This window comes from Pan troglodytes, chromosome 5 (genome assembly GCF_028858775.2).
Source record: "Pan troglodytes isolate AG18354 chromosome 5, NHGRI_mPanTro3-v2.0_pri, whole genome shotgun sequence".
In the NCBI taxonomy this organism is placed as follows: domain Eukaryota; kingdom Metazoa; phylum Chordata; class Mammalia; order Primates; family Hominidae; genus Pan; species Pan troglodytes.
In genome coordinates, this window is record NC_072403.2 from 167,155,142 (window position 1) to 167,173,731 (window position 18,590).

The 18,590-nt window shown below is 43.0% G+C and overlaps 1 protein-coding gene across 7 annotated transcripts in view; it reads left to right on the plus strand.

The window, feature by feature from the left end:
* Positions 1-18,590, plus strand: part of TIAM2 (TIAM Rac1 associated GEF 2) — a 264,322-nt gene that overhangs the window by 188,687 nt on the left and 57,045 nt on the right. For all 7 annotated transcript variants that reach the window (XM_009452282.5, XM_054686446.2, XM_009452286.5 and 4 more), the window contains 2 exons: positions 92-184; positions 1,103-1,366. In XM_009452282.5, coding sequence (XP_009450557.1) covers positions 92-184; positions 1,103-1,366 — 357 coding nt within the window. The remainder of the gene's footprint in view (positions 1-91; positions 185-1,102; positions 1,367-18,590) is intronic.

Here is an 18,590-nt window from a genome sequence, read left to right on the forward strand (position 1 = left end):
GAAAGATGTTCAAGGAGATACTGCCGATGTGGTTGGAGAAATTCAGTGTGGTGGGCTGAGACTTGCTTTTTCCTTTTGTTTTCATTCCTAGGGTTTGCAGTTACAGCGCAGGTGGATGAGCGTCAGCATCTCAGCCGGATATTTATAAGCGACGTTCTTCCCGATGGCCTGGCGTATGGGGAAGGTCTGTGTGGCACACCGTGCCTCTGTTGCCTCTTAATTTGAAACTGTGGAATACAGTCTGGCTAGTGAATGTTTCTTCTTACAGTTTTGTCAGAAAAAGTTTGCTCCTGGAATTTTAAAGAAAGTAAACGTAAGAGTTTAATTGGAAATGCGACCAAACACAGCGGCTCGCTCCCATAAACCCAGCTGCTCAGGAGGCTGAGGTGGGAGGATGGGAGGATTGCTTGAGCCCAGGAGCCCAAGACCAGTCTGGGAGACAGAGTGAGACTCCTGCCTCCGTAAAAAAGGACAGAGAGAGAGAAAAGAAAGAAAATGCATATGCCTATATATAGAGAGAGCATGTGTGTGTGTGTGTTTAAAAGAGTGAGTGTATACATATATATAGACAGAGGGAAGGAGGAAGAGAGTGTGAGACAGACAGGTGGACACGGATGGAACAAAGTTAACATGGGAACACTAGAAAAAACAACGAATGAGTGGTTCTCAGGAGGCTGAGGCACAAGAATCTCTTGAACCGGGGAGACAGAGGTTGCAGTGAGCTGAGATCTTTCAAACTGTTTCTTCGAATAGTAGCTGTGAGAGAGCTAACATTTGTTTTGCTCTTAGTGGCATCTAAATACTATACATTTTGGCCCTTTCATTCTTTTTTGTTTTTCTTATTTAAAAGACGAAGTCTTGCTATATAGCCCCAGGCTGGCCTCAAACTCCTGGGCTCAAGTGATCTTCCTATCTCTGCCTCCTGATTAGCTGGGACTACAGGCACCTGCCACTGTGCCTGGCTGGCACTTTCTTTGAAGAAAGCAACAAACAAAACAGTCCCTACGAGTACATGGTTTGAGTTTGCAGCCTTCTTTCATCTGAAAATATTTCTCACAGTAATCCCTCTCTCTTTTTTCTGTTTCTCCTTCCTTTTTCTCAGGGCTGAGAAAGGGCAATGAGATCATGACCTTAAATGGGGAAGCTGTGTCTGATCTTGACCTTAAGCAGATGGAGGCCCTGTTTTCTGAGAAGAGCGTCGGACTCACTCTGATTGCCCGGCCTCCGGACACAAAAGCAACCCTGTGTACATCCTGGTCAGACAGTGACCTGTTCTCCAGGGACCAGAAGAGTCTGCTGCCCCCTCCTAACCAGTCCCAACTGCTGGAGGAATTCCTGGATAACTTTAAAAAGAATACAGCCAATGGTAAGGCTTTGTTCTGTCTTCCTTCTTAACTGCTGGTATCAACAGCCAATATTTTTAGGCTGTAATTTTGCTTGCAAACTCAGATTATTTAAGCTGTTCAAAGAATGTTTTCTAATTTATTAGAAGAACACAGATGCCAACTGGAGTAGATTTTATCAAAATTTCATGCGTTTTAGTAATTATAGCGCTTTCATTAAAATAGAAAATAATTATTTTTGCACAAAATAACATTAAAAAAAAATCATGGACTCTTTAAAAATCACCCATAATGTTTAGTCTTGTAGTTCCTCTGTGATTGAAGGCAGATGAAAGCCTGCATAAATGCCAAAGTGGAAACATTTTTCTTATTTAGTTGAATCTAAGGCACAACCATTTTGCAGTCTTCTGTTGGGCTCTTAGAACAGCCCGTGCATTTCAGTTCAGTTATATCTTTTGTTAAGTACTACTTTATTAATAAACAGCAAACTTTCTTTTTTAAAATTTATTTTTATTTTTATTTTTTATTTTTGAGACAGAGTCTCACTCTGTCACCCAGGCTGGAGTGCAGTGGCACAATCTCAGCTCACTGCAAGCTCTGTCTCCCAGGTTCAAGAGATTCTTGTGCCTCAGCCTCCTGAGTAGCTGAGACTACAAACATGTACCACCATGCCTCGCTAATTTTTGCATTTTTAGTAGAGGTGGGGTTTCACCATGTTGCCCAGACTGGTCTCAAACTCCTGACCTCAGGTGATCTACCCGCCACGGTCTCCCAGAGTGCTGGGATTACAGGCATGAGCCACCGTGCCTGGCCAGTAAACAGCAAACTTTTAATGTAGGTCATGAATTTTAAAACTTTGTGAAGGCCTAAAAATGAAAAACTGTGTGCCAGTTTATTTTTCTCATGGTAAGACTTCCATATGAGGAAATCATTTGAAGGTCTGAAGTTTTGAGTTGATCATTCATGTGTATTTCATGTACTGCAGTCAAGTAAATTAGGGGCTCCGGCTAGTACTGAAAACCAGTAGTTTTGCTTTATACCTCTGGAGAGCCCGGGTCAAGCTCCACAGGAGACCAAAGTGTGGGGTCGTTTTCCTTGGAGAACACAGAGCAATTTTTATACTTAATTACGATAATAATGGATTTCCAATTGAAATCTCTGCATGATTACCAAAAATGAATGAAAAAACACCAAAGAGAAGTTGTTAGGATTGATTTAATTATAAAGGAAGTTTATTAGGTCATTTTTGGAATTAAAAAATCAGATGGTAAGATTTGTGATTCAATAAGGTATCTCGTGCTTTCTCCTCCTCTCTTGGGGCTTTCCTCTAAAATGCCATTAAATGGACTATTGGCATATAAAAGTGAATGTCATAAAACAAAAATTATGATGGAACTTATTAATTACTTGGGTATATTAGGGCCATCATTCAGCTACCCTGGGCTGCTGTTATGGGCCTGAGTATTCCATATAATACATACATGTGTCCATTTGTTGGATTCATTACTCTTGAGGGATACATTCACTACCTGTGTTATGTCTCTATGTATTTTATCATAATAAGAAATTACCACAGAGGCTATAATACTTTTGGTACTGGCGGGAATGAATTCCTGTAGAAAGTAGAGAAAGGGGCAAATTTACCTTTTTTTTTTTTTTTTTTTTGAGACAGTCTTGCTCTGTCACCCAGGCTGGAGTGCAGTGGCGCAATCTTGGCTTAGTGCAACCTCCACCTCCCGGTTTCTAGTGATTCCCTTGCCTCAGCCTCTGAAGTAGCTGGGACTACAGGAACATGCCACCACGCCTGGCTAATTTCTGCATTTTTAATAGAGATGGGGTTTCACCATGTTGGCCAGGCTGGTCTTGAACTCCTGACCTCAAGCGATCCACCCTCCTCAGCCTCCCAAAGTGCTGGGATTACAGGTGTAAGCAACCGCACCTGGCTGTTTTTCTTTTCTTTTAAAATTTTTTTTTAAATAGTAAGGATCAAGCAGGTGAGTTAAGCCACTTTTATTTATTTATTTATTTATTTATTTATTGGCAAGGAAACAGAATAAAGAGGCAGTCCTGGATCTGTTAAATAGCTATTCTATTACTCATCTTAGGCAGCCATTCGGACTGTCTAATCCTTTACAACCTATGTCTGTGTGGACAGAGAGCTTAGTTAGCCAGGCAGGCACGGTGCTTGTCCACATCACGTCCTCCTGATGGAATCTTGCAGGTTCTTCCACTACCAGCCTAGTGGGAGCCAGTAACCCTTTCCTGGTGTCCTGGCAAGACTGTGCTCTGTGGGTGTGACAGTCTCCCAGGCAGTGCCCCGCCCACCTCTGCCCTGAGCTTTACCATTCCTCCCCTCTCCTAAGCTCCAGGTGGCTGTTCCATAGTGATGTCGCTTGTGCTGGAAAAAACAGCCCCAGCAGACTCCTTCCCCAGACACCACAAACAGAGGCTTTTCTTTTTCTTTTCGAGGTAGTTGCGTTGCTTGTGAAGGAAGTTACATGCCTGTGGGCAAACATCTCAGAAGGAAGTCTTCCGTTTTGAAGGTCGAGGGGAAAAGAAAATAAGGGTAGGTGGGTGGATTAAAAGATAAAAGTGAAAAAAGACCAGGTCTCTCATTCATATGCAACATCTGAATGACAAGAGAAGCCTGTGTTTGTGGAAACTCTGAGAGATGGCAGGGTGACAAGCATACAGGTTTTGAGTCAGACGTGGGTTCAGGTCCTGGGCTGCCCTATGCGGGTTTTTTGACTCACCCAGGGAGTTCTGGGCTTTGGTGGATGCTACCCCAGCCTCTTTACCCTGGTGGAAACGGTTCTGAGGTGCAGTCCACACAGCTCTGCAGATGGGCCCTGGAATGAGCCCCAGCTGTACACAGCAGCCTCGCTTTTACACCTCCCATGGGCTTCCTGCCCTTCCTGCCTCACTGTCCCTACCCCTTCCTTTGGGAATCTCGGGGTCACCTTCCAAATAAACTTCTGTACTCAAGTCCTCGACTCAGACTCTGCTTTTAGGGGAGCCCGAATGAAGATGCTGAGCCTCACTTTTCTCATCCAGAGGATAATGTTTCTCCCCTGCCCCTGTGGTCCCTGTGAGTTTGGGGGAGTTCCTGTCTGTGGCATGTTCAGCCCAGCGTTTCACTTGGCAGGAATTCTGAAAACGTGCTTCTCCTCCTCCTCCCTCTCCTTTGCAGCTTCCTGTTTTATTAAAAATTACCTTGATTTACTTTTGCAATGAATTAGAAAACAGTAATCCCATTTTTAAACCAAAAAAGTTAAAATTTACGGAAATCAAAAATTTAAATGACTTTGAAAAACAGTTTTTAATACAACTTTGAATTATAACTTAGCAGTGGCCGGCCATTTGAGAGCCTGCCTTTCCCTAAATTTCACTTTCCCTTGGCATTGCTAGAAGGCAACCATGTACTTGAAAAGAAGGAAAGTTCTGTTTGCTTTTCCAGAGAAGCCAATCCTTTGCTTGCTATAAAAACCAAATGGCTGGCTCTCTGGGAAAGAAGACCTGTTTTTTTAAAATAGAAATTATAAGAATATCAGAAAGTAGATGAAAAGGAAAGCCTTAAGCACTTGTTTGGGCTTATGTTGCCCTTCCAAGCGGAATATTTATAGCCCCCTATCGAGCACTTAAAATGTGTGGGGGACCCTGGGAACAAGCTACACAGAGTTCAGGGCTTTCAGTCATATCCTGAAGTTTACGTTGCTTAACTTTTGTCTCTTGATCAGTTTCAAGTGGGAAAAAAAAATCTGTCTCTGTCTATATCTCTATATCTAATGAATCTTTGACTGAAAGAAGTGTTAGTCACAGTGGCAGGTCCCAGGAAGCTAGGGGGTTGCTTGTGGGTTGCTATTAAGGTTCTGCTTTTCTAGAAAAGAAGCATCCTTGCAGTATTTGACATTCATTGATACTAATAATGTTTAGGAAAATGGGTCTCAAACTTCCTAGTGCCCAAGACTCACCTGCTGAGCTTAATGAAAATGCAGACTCCCGGGTTTTGCTGTCGGTGCACCTCCTGCAGGAGGCTTGGGGCAGTGCAACCCCCCCTCCCCCACCCCGCCCACTTTTTTTTTTTTTTGAGATGAAGTTTTGCTCTTGTTGTCCAGGCTGGAGTGCAATGGTGCAATCTTCGCTCACCGCAACCTCCACCTCCTGGTTCAAGGGATTCTCCTGCCTCAGCCTCCCGAGTAGCTGGGATTACAGGCATGCACCACCACGCCTGGCTAATTTTGGTTTTTTAGTAGAGACAAGGTTTCTCCATGTTGGTCAGGCTGGTCTCGAACTCCCAACCTCGGGTGATCTGCCCGCCTCGACCTCCCAAAGTGCTGGGATTACACGTGTGAGTCACTGTGCCCCGCCGCAAGCCCCATTTTTAACTTGCGCAGGTGTGAAAAGCAGCCTTGGAGAGCCAGCCTCTCTAGCCTGCATTGGCTGGAGAGCAGCCCCAGGGCTGGCGTGAGCACTCCCGCTGTCCCTTGGCCATTAGTCTAAAAGAGGTGGCCTGAACTGAGGCAGTAGGACTTACAGTTTCCTGAGGCCTTCTATGCCGAGGTTTTGAGGATGGAATGAGATAATGTGTGCAAAGTTCCCGGCACATGATCTCTGTTGCGCATGTGTGTTCTTAGGAATTGTGTGTCCCAAACCTCCACCATTGTCTTTCCTCTGGCGCTCAGAATGCAGGCAGTCGACTCTTAGCTCACCTCATTTATTGCTGGGCCCGTGCTTGGAAGACACCATGTTCCATTTGGCAAATCGCTTACACTAGGAAGCAAAGAACTTCCAGCATTCACCAGCTTCACTCCACTATGCCTGTGATGCTCTGTGAGGAGCGGAAGAGACAGGAATATATGGAGAATCGATGAGGGTTCAGTATGAAGTTCCTCTGTTGCCTACAAAATGAGTGACCGTTTGATTTTGCCTTGAAGGGCTTAAATTTCTGTTCTAGTTATTCACAGTGGAGAGGGGAAATGTCCGTAGGCTGTATTTGACTTGAGCGGAAATATCATCTGTAAAAACTTTTTATGGAGAGAATTAATTTTACCACTGGAATTCCCCAGAGAGGCCAGTGTTATTTCAGAGCCAACAAGGCAACCATTGAAGGGATTGGACGGGCCAGACCTGTTTATACTGGGATCCTGTTAATGCCATATTTGTGATTTGTGTATGAAAATCCCTTTTCTAGTGTTTGCCATCTTTTGAAACATTCCAGCAGCTTTTAAGAAAGTCTCATTGGGCATAGAATTTCTGAATAAACTCTTTATGTAAACACTGAACTTGTGGCATTAATGAATTCTCCATCTATAAACAGCCATTAATCCTACCTTGTTAGGATTGGAGGTGTATTTAATAGGGGACAAAAATAGAAAAGACCTATGTTCCTCCTTCCATTTAGACGATGTAAATCCAACACAGGCTTACCAGATGATGAAGGTAATTGCAGCCTGAGGTTCTTTTTTAGCCTCCACGCCCGCTTTGAATCATTCTTTTTTAAATCGCTGTGAGTAGCGTTGAGTCTCAAGCTACCAGAAGCCACTTCGATGTAAATTTGCTCTTTGGAATGAATTGCTCTTGGGAATGTATGTGTCCATTATATAGCTTCTCACCAGGGAAAAGCATTATAGAGCCAGCTCTGATGTGGCAAAGCCACTTATTTCCTGTTTATGAGAGTGAGGGCATTTTGGCTTCTATAGCCTGTTTAGGATGACTAACAGCATTTAGCTCAGAGAATGCTCTGTTTGTGTGTAAAACTGCTATTAGTGAGTCTGGCTGGCTGATACCCCAGATTTCCAGATGTAAAAACATATTAGTGTTCCTAAAGATGAGTGGTACTTTTTTTTTTTTTTTAAATCAGAAAACAATCTGATTGGGAAATACTGGTTTTACCAGGACACAGAACTTTGGTCTCAGAATTACGAGTTTGTTTTGTCTGTGCTGAAGATCGGTTTCATTTCCACCAGTGTGGAAGTGAGCGTGTGGCTTTCTTTTAGTGGTGGAAAAAATTAAGATCCTTGGATACTAATTTCCTTATAAAACTTAGTTTTGTTTGATTCTCTTTTTCTTATTCTCAGTCATTTATTTATTCACTTGTATATTTAACAGATAACCTTTTGTTAAATGTCGAAGGTACATAAAGGTGAATTACACATTATTTCATACTCTCAAGAAGCTCATAGTTGAATTGGAAAACACTTGTAAATCCTGGCTCCAAAGGAAAAAAAAAAATTGCAATGAAGAGAATTAGAGGTCAGAGGTGGGATTTCCACTAATTTTTCTGTTTTACAAGAGCAAAGGCACCCAGAAGCAAGGCACAGGGCTCTCAGCATCAGCATCAGAGGACAGTTTCTGGAAGGGTTTGTGTTTGATCTCAGCACTGCAGTTGGACAGGCCGTGGGCCTGGAGGTGTGTGGCGGGGGGATTTGGTGGAGGGAAGGGCATTTCACATAGAGCAAGCAAGGTGGAAGACAGAGGCTGCATGTAGAGGTCATGGGAAGAAAGGTTGGAAAGTCTATTGGGGCCAGATTGTAGAAAACCCTGAATTCCAGGAATTTATAATGTATCATTGCATGTATCTGAAAAACCAACTAGCTAATTAACTAATGAATATTGTATTACTACTTCCCCCTGCCTTCTATAAAATATAGAGAACTTGTCTGCTCATTTGATGGCCACTGGAGTGTGTGTGTGACTTGAAAAGCTTGCCCCTGCCTGTCACCTCTCTGATCCCACCACTCTAGCTTCATTCCTTTGGATCTTAAAGTATTGTTGTGTTGAATGATCAGAAGCCCCTTATAAAATAAATACTCAAATGTTTTAGAGGAAAGAGTGAATAAAGGAACCCCTATATGTTCTCTGTAAAACCTAAGTCTTCCTCAGCACTGGGAAGCCGTCTCCACTAAAGTGTGGTCCTCACCGGTCCCCTTTAGGGGTGAGGTAGATGGATTAACATCCTGCTGGCCTGTGACAGGGATGGCTGGTGGGGAGGGGACACCCCATGGCAAAGAGGACCAGGCAGTATGAGGGTCAGGAGGAGAGATGTTAAATAAACGTTCCCAGCATTTTGAGTAAAAATCAGTCTTGGCTTTTCTCTCCGAACATTAACTATAAATACAACTTTCAGATAAAAATCTACAGAAGTTCTCTGAAGCACACTGTGTGAAATATCTGTTGGCTCTGCCACTTTTGATAGACATTTGAGAGTTTGGGATGCCAGGCAGGTCTCCTATGAAGGTAGAGTGAGCCAGCTCTCTATGAAGCAGTAGTTCTATGAAACTGTTGGCCGCTGAGAAGAGGAAACTTTACAGCCTGTTACATAAGGAAAAGGAAAAAAAAAAGATCTCACTTCCCTGTCGGTGTTATGAGTACTGGCTGCCAAATGGTGCTTGTTTGTGTTTCTATTTTTTTCCCCCTTCTTTTGTAAGGGGCTTGAAAATGAATTCTATTTCTCACTTTATTCCTGCCTATGAAGGAAGTGAGATCATTGGGAAGGACCAAGTATGATAATCTTCTCTTTAGCTCTCGTGTTTAGAGATAACTGTATTGTGACACTATCTTCACTTTTTCAGATTGGTAATACATGCGCGTGGTACGAAATGCCAGCAGTGTAGAAGGGTAAACGGTGACAGCTAAGTCCCCCTAAGCTACATCGGGCAGTGGTGAAGAGCATGGACACCATCTGATGACCTGGTTCAGGTCCTGGCTCCAGCCTCTCCTACTCACTAGCTGTGTGACCTTGGACAAGTCACTTAACCTGAAAGCTCAGTTTTTCCAACTGTAAAATGGTCTAGGATTTTTGTAGGAGCAACAGACTAGTATTTGGAAAGCACCGGATACTGCCTGGCACGTAGTAAAGGCCATGTAAGTGTTTGTTGAATACGTAGATACATTCCTCCTACCCTGTTCTTAGCCATGCAGTGTCTCTTCCAGAGGTCATCATTGTTCTTAGTGTCTTTCTCATCCTGGCCTGGAGAATTCTAAATATTGGGGAAAATTGGCTGGGCGTGGTGGCTCATGCCTGTAATCCCAGGACTTTGGGAGGCTGAGGCAGGCCAATCATTTGAGCTCAGCAGTTCAAGACCAGCCTGTGCAACATGGTGAAACCCTGTCTTTACTAAAAATACAAAAATTAGCCAGGTGTTGTGGCACACACCTGTAGTTCAAGCTATCACTCGGGAGGCTGAGGCAGGAGAATCGCTTGAACCCAGGAGGTGGAGGTTGTAGTGAGCCAAGATTGCGCCACTGCATTCCAGCCTGGATGACAGAGTGAGACTCTGTCTCATAAAAAACAACAACAAAAAAAAAATGGGGGAAAATAGTGGGGTATTTTTCTGCCTTGTTTTTACTCCATTGTCTTAGTACACGGCTATGGTGGGGAGAATAATGGCCCACCCCAAACATGTCCACATTCGAATCCCCAGAACCTGTGAATATGGCAAAAGGGATTTTAAATTTCTAAAGACTTTGAAGATGTGATTAAGTTAATTATCTTGAGATGGGGGATGGATTTTCATGGATTATGTGGGGGGCCCAGTGTAATCACAGGGGTCTTTACTGGAGGGAGGAGGGTCAGAATCAGAGAAGTAAATGTGATGAGGGAGGGAGAGAGTTGACCGCAACAAGCCAAGGAATGCAGGCAGCCTCTAGAATTTGGAAAAGGGATGGAAAGAGTCCTCCCTTACAGCCTCCAGATAGAACACAGCCCTGTGGCCTTAGTCTTCTGATTTTCAGAACTGTAAGGTAATAAACTGAGTTTACGTGTCAAGCACCATGCTTGATGGCAGAAATACAAACATGAAAAAAAAAACAACACAGTTCTGGTATTCGGGGTGCTATGGTCTGGAGGCAGACGTGTGTACAGACAGCAGTCATAATCCACTATTGTCATTACTCTAGTTTTACAGTTCTCGGACTTGTCGGTCTCTTTCTGGACGCTTTACTGTTAAAAATTATTGAGGGCCCTAAAGAGCTTTAGTTATGCGGGCCACATCTATATCTATTGATATTGACTGTATTAGAAATGTAAACTGAGCAATGTCCAAAATGTTTGTTTAACATAACAATAGTGGATCCATTTTTATGTAAACGCAATAAACATTCTTTTAATGAAATGTCTCCTCAAACCAAAAAAAAAAAAAACTTAGTGAGTAGCCTTATTTTACATTTTTGCAAATTTCTTTAATGTGCATCTTAATAGAAGAAAGCTAGATTCTCATATCAGCATCTACATTCAGTCTGTTGCAGTGTATTGCTTTGGTGGAAGTTATTTAAAGAAAATTCATTCTTATACAGATACATGTAGTTGGAAAAGGGAGGAGTATTTTGATACTCCTTTCAGACAACTGTGGATATTCTTTCATGTGCTCCCAAACTCAGCAAGTGGCCATTTCTTCAAGGTTGGTTGCAATGCGGAACCTGAGGCATTATTGGTGGACTTTTCTTATTTGGTAGCATTAAAATTCATTGGCCTATCTTGCACTTGGAATAGATCCTTTACTCATGCGTGATTTCATAACATGCATTGTTTATTTGGAAATATGGAATCACTAAGTTATGTAGATCTTCCAAATGTGGACATTTCATTTCACAGTATTAAAAATTACTTTCAGGCCAGTCACGGTGGCTCACACCTGTAATCCTAGGATTTTGGGAGGCCGAGGCGGGAGGATGGCTTGAGGCCAGGAGATTGAGACCAGCCTGGGCAATGTAGTGAGATCCTATCTCTACAAAAAATAAAAAATTAGCTGGGCATGGTGGCTTGTGCCTGTAGTCCGAGCTACTTAGGAGGCTGAGGTGGGAGGATTGCTTGAGTCTGGGAGGTTGAGGCTTCAGTGAGCTGTGATTGTGCCACTGCACTCAGCCTGGGTGACAGAGCGAGACCTTGTCTCAAAAAAAAAATCACACTCAGATCTCATTGGAAAAGTATTGGGAAGCTCACGGTAGCAGATACAAATTTTCCAAAATTCCGATTTTTGTTGGACAGTTTTAATTATATCTACCAATACCGTCAGGCTCATTTTGTTCATTTTAAAGAAAATGTTTTTTTCTCACCTTTATTTTCCAAGTAAAAATTGTGGTTCTTGAAAAAAGACAGTTAGTTCCGCTCCCAACACAGTTGTACATATGTTTTTCCTCAATGCTACGATTGTGCTTGGGTATGCAGCTGACGAGTTGTATGTGTGCTTCCTGAACATGTTCCAAGGGTGGAGATTTAGGAAAATTACCAATTTTTGCTGCTCCATTGAGGACATTCTTAAGTGAAACTGGCGCATTTTTAAACGTAAGAGTGTGGCAATGAAGAGCGCAATGGTGCTGAGCACAGTTTGGTGTTCCTGCCTTATTTGTGCTGAGACAGCAGCAGATGCTTTGCACCATCAGTGCACATGTCCTCAGAGAGCAAAAGGCAAATGACATTTGACATTTTTCTGAAAATAATTTTCAACTTGCGGACTCCTTGGAAGGGTCTTGGTGACCCCAGGAGTCTACAGACCACACCTGGAGAAGGGCTGTTCCGATACATATGGAGCAGCAACACAGAGGAGCAGAAAACTCATGTTCCAGGTTAATCAGGGCCACTCTCCAGGGAGGGTCTCACCTTTGTTAACCTCTAGGGAATGAGAAGGTAGATGAGGGGGCATAGAGCGTTCCAGGCGCAGAGAAGCCGGGAGGAGGCCGGGGCTGTTTAGCTGTGGGGAGGTGTGTGAGTAACTCAGATGGTTGGAGACTCAGGTGCAAATGGGGAAGAGGAGAAGGTAGGGTGAGACAGGTGAGCAGGGCCAGGTGACAAAGGGTCCAGGGAGCTGCGAGAAGCCTGGATGTAAAGATCCACAGGGAAAAGATGATCAGGGTATGGTGGGTCAGATTTGTAGGTTAGAAAGACAGGCAGCCCCGGTGCCAGCCAGGGAAGGGCATTGCAGCTGCTGCTAGTCCTCTAAGAGATGACCAAGGGTGGCCAGGCACCAATGGGCTGAGAGGTGGGTGGCACAGCATGGCAGGCAGTCCCTGCCCTTTCCTCCCTCAGAGCACATAGGTAGGAGATACTCTGTCTTGTATTTGTCACCAATAAATCACTGGGCACATAAGTAGAGTCATTCAACACATATTTGCTTGAACATTTGAACAAATGAGTAGAGGATATAGGAACAACAAGACTCAGAGTATGAGAAAGAAGAAAACCCCAGGTCTTCCACTTTAAACATTTCAACATTGACATGATTTGGCTGTGTCCCCACCCAAATCTCATCTTGAATTGTAGTTCCCTTAATCTCCATGTGTCGTGGGAGGGACCAGGTAGAGGTAATTGAATTATGGGGGCGGTTTCCCCCATGCTATTCTCCTGATAGTGAGTGAGTTCTCATTAGATCTGATCATTTTATAAGGGGCTTCCCCCTTTGCTGAGCACTGATTCTTCTTGCTGCCACCATGTGAAGAAAGACATGTTTGCGTCTCCTTCCACCACGATTGTAAGTTTCCTGAGGCCTCCCCAGCCCTGCGGAACTGTGAGTCAATTAAACCTCTTTATTTTATCTATTACCCAGTCTCAGGTATGTCTTTATTAGCAGTGTGAGAATGGATTAATACAAACATTAACTTTATTTTTCAACAAGATTCTAAGGATTATGTTATATCTAAAATGTGGCTTATTTAAGGTGTGCAAAATAAAACTTGTAACTAAGAAGAGAGCTGTGGCTTTGTTTATACCTTGAGATTGAATCCGGGTGCAAATAATTTGAGAATTTTTTGCCTTCAAGGTGGAAAATGAACTTCCATACTTAATCCTGAATTCAGGCACATAAATTAGGTCCGTGACATGAGATTTGCATTTTTTTACCCCATGGTAGGTACCCATCACCTGTGAAGATCACACTGAGGCCAAGCTGAGAAACCAGTGATCTCTGGAGAAAAATATTTTTCTCTCATTTTACTTTTCTCTGGTTTATCAAGTATTTAGTTACTGCCTGTTGTGTCAGGCGTTGATCTAGGAGGGCTAGAGATAAACAGCGAACACAGCAGGTAAAAAAGCATCCTTGCCCACGTGGAGCTTACTTGTATTTTAGTGTGTGGACATACAGAGTAAGCGGGAACCTCACAATTAATAAGTTATATAATGTATTCACAGATGATAAGTGTGACGGAACAAAAATTGATCAGGGTGGGAGGGATGGGGAGTAGGGGCCAGGCTGGTTGCAGTTGTGCATAGGGCAGGCCGGTAGTGCTCAGGGAACAATGGACACCTAGGAGCACAGGCTTGTGGGAGGTCAGGGATGGGGCCACGTGGCCGTCAGGGGGCAAAGCCTTCCAGGCTAAGGGAACAATCACATGTGCCCCAATGTGGCCTGTTTTTCGGCAGGTGTGCCTGGAAGGGCAAGGGAAGAGCAGAGCAGTGAGAGGTGAGGCCCAGAGGAAGTGTGAGGCCAGATCAGGCTGACCTCAAAGACCATTGTGAGGTCCATTTATTGGAGGGAAGGGAGAAGCCGTTGCAGAGAAGGAGGAGCAGGGAAGTAGTGACATGATCTGACGAGTGATTGGTAAGGATCACTGAGTGTTGTTGAAAATGGACTGAAGGAGGCAGTGGCGCAACAGAGGCTTTGCCATCACCCAGGCGAGAGGTGAGGGGATGGAGTCTGCTTGGGGTGGTGGCAGTGGCAGTAGAGCCAACAGAGCTCACCCAGAGACTGGAAGGAGAGGGATCAGAGGTGACCCCCAGGTTTTGGCGTGAGCATCCAGAAGGTTGGAGTTTCCATCAGTTAAAATAGGAAGATGGGTGTGGAGCAGCTTTGGGGAACGATGAGGAATTGGTTTGGGAACTCCTTGTGTTTAACTTCTGTTCATGTTGAATATTTCACCTGCTTCCAAAACTGTTTTGAAATGAAAACTCATCTATAAAATTCCATAAGAGGCATCAAAATTAGCAACAGAAAGAGAAAGGGGGGAAATTTTAAAAGGCATATTGGTCTTTCCTCTAGATTGGATGGTGCTGGGAAGCGGGAGTTACTCAATGACTGGGAATCTTAATAATCTTATCTAGAAGATGCTCTAAATGGTAAATGAATTTACAATGAAAACGTTATCTATAAAATTCCATTAAATTCATCAAAATTAGCAACATAAAGAGAAAGGGAGGAACTTTGAGTGACACATTACCCCTTTAAAGATGTCCACTCATAGTGTAAGGCAAACACATATTTGTTTATAGGAGAATAAATCAATAGGCTTTGAAATACAAATTGTAGCACATCAATTCCTTTCATTTCAGACAATTTAGTTCTGATCTGTTGTACCTTATAAATTTATTTCTGCCCTACCATACTCAGCTATGATTATTTATAAATTATCCAATCTCATATAAATCCATTTATCTTTTATCCTTTCTTGCATATGGCTGTTAACATCTTTAACATGTTGTGGGAAAATGTGACAAAGTTCAAATTATCCCATTTTGTTACTTGTTGGTAGCTCTGGAAAAGGTTATTTGGAAAAAAGCACATGAAATTGTTAACAAAATTATTGTGTATCTTCTGTTAGGAGCTCTGGCCAGCTGCCCTGGGGAGTGAGCAGGTGCTATTCCACAGTTTCTAGAGCGGCAGGGTGCCCCCTCCTTCCAGAAGTCTCCCAGTGGGCTTGCTGCCAAATCTGGACTTCCCAGTGAAGCACTTGGAAACTGCTGAATGAAAGGACATGTGATCCTCCACATTTTAACATTTTTCTTTCCAAACACTAGTTATTTTCTCCTAAATTGCCATTTGTGAATCTAATTCTGTCTTTCATGTTTCAGTTGATGAATGGCCATGCCATTCTTTTGTGAAGTTTAGGCATCTTTGCATAGCAGTGTTAGCAACATTATTTGAACATTTATTGAATTTTGTCATTATTATTTTATACAAATGATTGAGGAAAAATGGGGGCTGAAAATGTTGATAAGAAGCCTAGCTTTTCTAAGCTTAATTACCCATGACCCCAAAATGCCAGTCACCGGGTGTGTCCAGCCAGCAAGACATTAGCTCCATATGGATGTTCTTTGACCTTGAATGTATTGGTCTGTTCTCATGCTGCTAATACAGACATACCCGAGACTGAGTAATTTATAAAAGAAAGAGGTTTAATTGACTCACAGTTCTGCAGGGCTGGGGAGGCCTCAGAAAACTTACAATCATGGTGAAAAGGGAAGCAAACATGTCCTTCTTCACATGGCGGCGGCAAGCAGAAGTGCTGACCAAAAGGGGGAAAGCCCCTCGTGAAACCATCAGATCTCGTTTGAACTTGCTGTCACCAGAACAGCATGGAAGTAACCATGCCCAAGAATAAATTACCTCCCACCGGGTCCCTCCCAGGACAGGTGGGGATTATGGGAACTACAATTCAAGATGAGCTTTGGGTGGGAACACAGCCAAACCATATCACTGAGCAAGTCAGTATGTGTTCACTGGGGAAAGAGGAGAAAATTAATACATGTGCTAGGTCTACTTAAAAGGTGTGGCACAAATAGAAGTTTTATCATTTTTTGGGATCTCTGGGAGTAGAAGTTCACAGAACCTGAATACTCACCTTTCATGCTTCTCTTTTACAATTGTAGTCTGTGAGAAGTGTGGGGCTGCTTGCATGTCACACTGGTGGAATCTTGGGCTCTTCCTCTTTTGAACTCTGAAGGCATTTTGTCTGTATGGCTGATATGAAAGTTGCCTTGCAATATCGCTCACTGTGTGCCTGTCCTAATTAACCTACTGCTGACAATCCCTTGAAAACAGGGACTTTGAAGAGTGTAAAGGATGTTTCAGACACAGCAGCCAGCACAATTCTTGATAAAAATAGCAGGCATTGAGTAAATAGCTATTGAGTGAAAGGAAGGTTGTTAGAAATCTCTTAATGAGGCCGGGCGTGGTGGCTCACGCCTGTAATCCCAGCACTTTGGGAAGCCGAGGCGGGTGGATCACCTGAGGTCAGGAGTTCGAGACCAGCCTCACCAACATGGAGAAACCCCATCTTTACTAAAAATACAAAATTAGCCAGGCATGGTGGCGCATGCCTGTAATCCCAGCTACTCGGAAGGCTGAGGCAGGGGAATCACTTGAACCCGGGAGGCAGAGGTTGTGGTGAGCTGAGATCGTGCCACTGCACTCCAGCCTAGACAACAAGAGCAAACAAGAGCAAATCTCAAAAAAAAAAAAAAAAAAAAATCTCTTAATGAAAGTTAAGGCAACGTTCTTAAGAATGGATTATGGGATATGTAACTAACCTGCACAATGTGCACATGTACCCTAAAACTTAAAGTATAATTAAAAAAAAAAAAAAAAAGAATGGATTATGGGGGATAAAAGGAATCCTTGGAACACATCTTGAGGCTTCCATGATTTCTTCTTTATAAATCTGATGCAAGGGAATGGTGCCGAGACTTTCTTGAGCCGAGGTCTCCATCACTGGCACATGTGTGGAGGGCACCCTAGGATGGCCCATGGCTATGGTGGTGGAGAACCACATGCCCCAGCTCTGGAGTCCTACTGCATATCCTGGGAGTCCACGGAGCCTAGCTGCTGGCTCACGTCTGTGCTGCTCTGCAATTTTAATGGGCTAATGGGTGCCCATGACAGTTAATTTGCCAGCTAAACCAAAACCACAACTAAAAAAGAACAGCAACTTCTTTATTTTTTTTTTTTTAATTACAAAAAAAGTTTTTAAGACAGAGTCTCGCTTTGTCACCCAGGCAAATGGTGCAATCTCGGTTCACTGCAACCTCTGCCTCCCAGGTTCAAGCGATTCTCCTGCCTCAGCCTCCTGAGTAGCTGGGACTACAGGCACGCACCACCACACCCAGATAATTTTTGTATTTTTTAAATAGAGACAGGGTTTCACCATGTTGGCCAGGCTGGTCTCGAACTCCTGACCTCAGGTGATCTGCCTACCTCGGCCTCCCAAAGTGCTGGGATTACAGGTGTGAGCCACCGTGCCCAGCCTGAGAACAGTAACTTCTATATCACCAGTATAGGCCAATAGTGACAGTGAGTTGTGTTTTAATTTGGGGATAGTAACATTTGTAAAAGACTATGGGTCTCAAATAAGGTCTCAAATGGATTCTAGTTCCTGGCTTTTTCGTCTGTGACTGTGGGCAGGTTACTATAACTATTTTCTTGACTCTTAAGGGATGAGGCAAAATAGTTTAAAATTTTTTCCTTCTCTCTCTGAAATTCTTGTATTTAACGTGATTGAAGTGACAATATAAGAACTACAGGAGTGTACATTTCCTCCAAAATTTTATGAAGCGAAAAAAGCAAAGTAATGGATCAAACATTCCATTTTGGTTTTGCAGCCAGTCTCATTCCCTCCTTAAATAGAGTCAGGTCTTGACTGCGGTAGAGAATGTGTTTGTTAAGGCTTCCTAATAATAGCAGGCTGTCTCAATATAAAGTTCACAAAGAACCTTAAAAACATGAATTATCCCTCACATCACCCTGATGGAGCAGAGATGTGTTATTATCATTTTACTTTCACAGCTGGGTAAATCAAGGTATAGAGACACATCAAGCCTCTGGTAGCTTGGACAAGGTCATAGTCAGTGGCACACACAGATAGAACTGTGTCTTCCTGTTTTTCCTTCCATGTAGGGAAAAATGTCTGGATTTTAACTGCTTTTTTTTCCTTTTAAAGATTTATCTATTAATATACATAGAGTAAAACCCAGTTATAATTTACCTTGCAGTAAAGCAAATTTAGATGTGACCGGATTGCTGATAGTCCTTGTCTTCTCATCTGGATTCTTATCTGAGGGTTGGGACTGATGATCAGAAAGGTCTTGTGATCATCTGGGGCTTTCTCAGTTCAGGGAAAGGTCAGTTATTTACAGTCATAGCTTCGCTATCTATTCTTGTTCCTTTTTTGATGGTTCATACAGATTTTCATTAACCTTGCAATCATGTGGCCATATATTTCCTGTGATTTGTTTCTTTGGAACCCTCTTATGGTGGAGTTTTGCTGTTAATTCTAATTTCTCTCCTGTAATATCTCCCCTGACTTCCTTATCTTCTTTTTAAAAAATTGAATAGAATTAACATACTATACAATTTACCTTTTACAGTGTACCATTCAGTGGTTTTTAGTATATTCACAAAATTGTGCAACCATCACTACCGTCTAATTCCACAATATTTTTATTCCCTCAAAAAAGAAACCTGACACCCATCAGAAGTCACTCTTCAAGGCCAGGGTCAGTCCCTCACGCCTGTAATCCCAGCACTTTGGGAGGCTGAGGTGGGC